This window comes from Garra rufa, chromosome 5 (genome assembly GCF_049309525.1).
Source record: "Garra rufa chromosome 5, GarRuf1.0, whole genome shotgun sequence".
Lineage (NCBI taxonomy): Eukaryota > Metazoa > Chordata > Actinopteri > Cypriniformes > Cyprinidae > Garra > Garra rufa.
This window is the reverse complement of record NC_133365.1, coordinates 43209487-43215486: the sequence shown is the minus strand read 5'-3', so window position 1 is coordinate 43215486 and position 6000 is coordinate 43209487. Positions and strand designations below refer to the sequence as shown.

General features: G+C 32.6%; 1 protein-coding gene across 2 annotated transcripts in view; it reads right to left on the bottom strand.

Moving 5' to 3' along the window:
• trpv4 (transient receptor potential cation channel, subfamily V, member 4) overlaps positions 1 to 6000 on the bottom strand; it is a 34483-nt gene that overhangs the window by 18714 nt on the left and 9769 nt on the right. For both annotated transcript variants that reach the window (XM_073839659.1, XM_073839658.1), the window contains exons 5-6: positions 5508 to 5660; positions 1567 to 1707 (exon numbers count right to left, since the gene is read on the bottom strand). In XM_073839659.1, coding sequence (XP_073695760.1) covers positions 1567 to 1707; positions 5508 to 5660 — 294 coding nt within the window. The remainder of the gene's footprint in view (positions 1 to 1566; positions 1708 to 5507; positions 5661 to 6000) is intronic.

Sequence of the window (6000 nt, the reverse complement as noted above, 5' to 3'; positions counted from 1 at the left end):
ACACAAAATTTCTATATTGAATAAAAACTTAAAAAGTATCACAGGTCCCAAAAAATACTGCTTCCAATATTGATAATAAATCAACATATTACAATGATTTCTGAAGGATCATGTGACACTGAAGACTATTGAAGAAAATTAAGAAAATTCAGCTTTGCTTCACAGAAATAAATGATTTTTAAGAATATTAAAATAGAAAACTGTTATTTTAAATTGCAATATTTCACAAAAAAGTTTTTTTTGGACCAAATAGATGAGCATAAGAGCATAAGAGACTCAATAATAATAATAAAAAAAAGTACTAATCCCAATTTTTTGTACTAATCCCAATTTTTTGAACGGCAGTCTATACTTTTAATTTTTTCAGCCTATGTTCTTCTCATACTGCGTAACATATAGTCATAGTTTTCTATGTAAGGCTGAACTACCTCTGTGCTACCAATGTTTCTGTTAAGACCTGACAAACGTACATATTGCACCCGGGAACGGGGAAGTATGCCAATGCTCGAGCAGGAAGAGGGAGATATATATGTAGATGTGATTTCTGTGTTCTGGGCCACTTCTTCTCTTCTCATGGCCCACTTCTCATTTGACACTTGACTAGTAAGCAACATTAATAAAAGACTTTCCATCTCCACCCCAGACTCCCTGTCTCTTCATTTCTGAACAAAATGACTTTTGATCAATTTAATGCTTGTTAAATAAAAGCACATCACTCATTTCTTTAAAAAATAAAATAAAACAGGAAATGGAGCTTCCCACACATAACTTTGGCAGTTAAAGGCTCCAAGATGTTGTAATGAGGTCAGCAGTGTATCATTGGGCCAGATGTTTCACAACAGAGCATTAAAGCACTTAATATATGAATAAAAAATTATGACTGCAAGTGAAGCAGATTCATATCCTACTTATATTCCCAATACACTTCTGTTCAAAAGTTTTTTAATGTCCTTAAGTCTCTTAGGTGCATTAAGGCTGCATTTATTTGGTCAAAAATGCAGAAAAAAACAGCAATATTGTGAAATATTATGTATGAATTGTACTCCAGTCTTCAGTGCCACATGATCCTTCAGAAATCATTCTAATATGCTGATTTCTGCTTCTTCTTCATCTTCATCTTATTATTATTATTAATGTTTGAAACAATTATGCTGCTTAATATTTTTTGGAACCTGTCATTTTTTTATCAATAAAGAGTTTACAAAGAACAGCATTTATTGAAAACAGAATTTTTTTCCAACAATTTAAGTCTTTCCTATCACTTTTTATCAATTCAAAAAATCCTTGCAATAGTGAAGTATTAATTTTTTTCAGAAAAAAAGAAAAAAAGAATACAAATTTACTAACCCAAATTTTTAAACTGTAGTTTATATTGTTACAAAAGATTTCTATTTTAAATAAATGCTATTCTTTTTACTTTTTAAAAATGTATCACAAGTTCCAAAAAAATATTCAGCCAGTGTACATTAAACATTAATAACTGGTTGGATCTTCAACTATATTCTTTATCACGCACAATAAAGACTGTTTAAACCTTTGGAACAAAACTAGCATGAACAAACTCACCAAAGTAGAAGTATCCACCCTCCTCTCTGGGCTGGAAAAATCGGCCCCTTGCCTGGGCATGAACATCAGCCCCGTTCTCCACCAGAAGCTCCACATACGGTTTACATCGTCGTTCTATGGCGATATGCAGTGCTGTCTGACCTACGGACACACCACATTTTTATTATAAATAAAGATGCCAGTGAAGAAGCAGTTCATCATATGATAATGAATTGACCATAACATCCAAACCAAAGTGCTCTGTAATGTTACAGGAAAACTGATATTGATGATACAACTTATCTGACAGAACAGCGGGAACCTGAATGATATTATTAGATGCTATCAACTTACCTTACACAAAAGGAAGTATTGCAATATGAAAATAAGGCAATACGGCTCATGTTGTGTCTAGAGCCTGTGGTTTTGTGTAAGAGCTCTATTTCTCTCTCTCTCTCTGCTAAGGTTGTCTGCTACTTCTGTTTTTAGATAAACAAAAATATACTCAGATGTGTTTGTTTTGGCTATTAACGTTTATGTATAGTAGTGACCCATGTGTAATCAGTTTGAAAAGACCGCCACCCTGTGTCCATATTTACAAAACAATTACATTTAGTATCTTAATGTTTGTATGAACAACAACAAATGTGTCACCAGTGCATGACTAGAGACTACATTTAACTTGTAATTTTAATACACTAAGAAAGGATGCCTAAACTTAAAGTGTAAGTTTAAGGAATTTTTTTTATCATATAAAGTGCTTTGCGAAAGTATTCATACCCCTTCATTTTTTTCACAATTTGATTATGTTAAGCTGTTTTGAATTACTTTTTTTTTCTCTACAGAATTGTCTTTTTTCAGTTTGCTCTGATATGCATTTTCAGCTGTTAGACCTTTTATTAAAATGCGTGTGCCTTTCCAAATCATACCGATTCAATTGAATTTGCCACAGCTCAACTTCACTCAAAGTGTAGTAACATCTTAAAGCAATATGAATGCTCCTGAGCTAAATTTCAACTGTCCCAGATAAGGGTATGAATACTTATGCAATTGAATCAATTAAGCTTTTTATTTTTAATAAATTTGCAAAGATGTTAAAAACCTTTTTTGCTTTGTCATTATGGTGTATGGAGTGTGGATTGATGTGGAAAAAAGTAATTTAAAGCAGTTTAATATAAGGCAGCAACGTAACAAAATGTGAAAAAAATAAAGTGGTACGAATACTTTCGCAAGGCATTGTACTTGGCTTGGCTAAAAAGAAAGGAATCATCTTAAATTATTTGAGTTTAGTAGTTCAGTGCATATGTATGCATTTTGGCAGTGGGTTTACACTTGGAAATCGTCTGACTGAAGAATTGGCCTACCTGACATATACACTTTACTGCCTGGAGGCCTGGAACCAACACTAGTAAACAAACTGAAGCAATGTGTGAGAGATTGTTTCCTGAGGAAGTGAGAGGCATACTACACATTGTCTGCTGCAAGTACGTTATTAAGCATTTCAAGAGCTATAACTTCCTCATATTAATAATGCTGCTATAACCTGGCATGTACAACATGGCAAAGACTACAATGGAATAAAAATTAAAATTAGGTTTAAATATATACTGCCAGAACACAGAAATAAAAATGACTCTAATATATTTATAATATGCTGCCATTTAAAAGTTTGGAGTTGGTAAGATTTTAAATATTTCTGAAAAGTGTCTTATGCTTACCAAGGCCATGAAAAGTTATCTTTAAAAAACAGTAATATTCTAAAATATTATTACAATTAAATATTAATATCTACTTTAATATACTTTAAAATGTAATTTATTTCTGTAATGGTAAAGCTGGATTTTCAGCAAACACTACTCCAGTCTTCAGGGTCAAATGATTCATCAGAAAGTGCTCAAGAAACATTACTTTTAATTAAGCAACTGTTCCCAACATTGAATTGATACTTTTTTTGTCGTTGTTGTCGTTGGTTAGAAAGCATTTATTTGAAATAGAAATATTTTGCAGCAATGTTAAAGTCTTTAATGTCACTTTTAATCAATTTCATGTGTACTTACTGAATAAAAGGGTTAGTTCACCCAAAAATAAAAATTAGCCCATGATTTACTCATCCTCAAGGCATCCTTGGTGTATGTCTTTCAGACAAATCCAATCAGAGTTATATTTTAAATTGCCCTGGCTCTTCCAAGCTTTATAATAGCATTGGGTTGGTGTTTTTGTTCAACAGTCCAAAAGAAGTCCAATAAAGCTCATCCATCCTTAAAAAAAGTGCTTCACATATGTGACCCTGGACCACAAAACCAGTCATAAGGTTAAATTTTACAAAACTGAGATATGTACATCATATGAAAGCTGAATAAATAAGCTTTCTATTGATGTATAGTTTGTTAGGATAGGACAATATTTGGCCGAGATACATCTATTTGAAAATCTGGAATCTAAGGGTGCAAAAAAATCAAAATACTGAGAAAATCACCTTTAAAGTTGTCCAAATTAAGTTCTTAACAATGCATATTACTAATCAAAAATTACATTTTGATAGGTTTACAGTAGGAATTTTACAAAAAATCTTAATGTAACATGATCTTTACTTAATTTCCTAATGATTTTTGACATAAAAGAAAAATCAATAATTTTGACCCATACAATGTATTTTTGGCTCGATGCGTTTTTGTAAGAAAAATATCCATATTTAAAATGTTATAAACACGTCTTTTGCGCTAACTGTTGTGCTAATTTTTCTGTTTATTAAAGTTTTTACTCTATATTTGTGCAGTTTTCAGTGGGTTAGTGATTTTTTTTAATATATATAAATTAATAAATTAATATTTTTTAAATGGGTTTTTATACAAAAACTGCTTTTTTTATGTAAAATTCATTTTATAAAAGACCCACATTTCTAACTTTAATTCATGGGGATAACTTCACATGGATTTTTGCCCATCTTTGGAAAATCCAGTTTTCTAAGTAAAAAAAAAACAACAACTACAAATAACTTTTACCAGTAGGTGGCTGCAGAGCTCCACTATTTGCTATTTGCTATTTGACCACTTGAAAGATATTTTTTCCCAAGTTTTTTCAGTTGAATTCATATCTACAGTACAGACCAAAAGTTTGGACACACCTGAATGAAAAGGTATATTTTTAAATATGGATATTTTTCTTAAAAAACACATTGATTCACTAAAAAAAACACCCACCCACTGGCGTTATAAAGCGTGAAAGAGCTAGGACAATTTTTAATATAACTCTGATTGGAAGAAGAAAGTCGCACAACTAGGTTGTCTTGAGGTTGAGTAAATCATGGGCTAACTTTAAAGTCTGGGTGAACTAAAACTTTAATTTCTTTAAAAAAATCTTATTGACCACAAACTTTTGATCAGCAGCGTATTTAAATATTTTAATATATTAAAATATTTTTCATATTTTGGCCGTTTACCTCTTTTATTGTGGTAAAAGAAAAAAAGGAGAGACATAACATGAGCTGGACTTTAATTTGTCACCCTCATGAGTAGTGTGTGTCTTAGCTGCCTGGCCTCAGCATTGAAAACCGTTATGTAACACAAATAATTTTTTGAATCAGAGGGAAAGAAAAGTTATGAAGTGCATTGGGTGTGGCACTGGCAAATTCAAATACCCTAAATAGCCCACAGAGGAACAGCGTTCACAAACTCAGCAGTGTTGTAAGGACTCTTTGTACAGAATAGGGTGGGGACTGCAGGAAACCTAACGCTAACTCTGGGGTAACTTCTCTAACATTGAGCTCAGTCAGAAGCATGCATGAAACTCCACCTTCCTGCTCATATTTCATTAACCTGCTCAAGGCGGCAATGGCAGCTGCTCAGAGTAAATGTCAGCTCTCACCAGAGTTTTTGGAAACATTTAATTGGATGCCTGAAAAGTGGTTATAACAGCTGATTTTTTGTATGAATGTTTGTTTTTTTTATGATTGGAGGACTCACCCCTATAATACACATCCCTGAAGGGAGTGTTGATAAACTCTCTGAGGTTTCCTGTCTGCTCGGCAATGTCCACCAAGACAGGGATGGTGTCGTTGTGACCATTGTGTAGGTTCAGAAGAGCTTTTGGTAGGCACGTCTTCCCTGTAGAAGGTTCTAGAGAAAGTAGAGGAAAGAACATTCGTTATCAACTAAAGTTTTACTGTGTCCTTCCTTGTTTTTTTTTTATCATCAAGAAAGTGCAAATTTTGAGTCTGATTTCTTAGAAAAGCAATAGAGAGAAGATTTAAAGGTTAACGTTTAATAATTAACATTAGGAGTTTGTTCAAATCGCTAATCTGAAGTATTTTGCAATGTTTGCTGCCTTTCTTTCATAAAGGTATTACTTTTTTAGGTTTTCTGAATCCTGATCTGCTTCATTCATAGATCAAGTGAGAATTTGTCAGCATTTATTTTTAGCCAGAGTTATCTGTTTGATCCCCTCAAACACAATCCT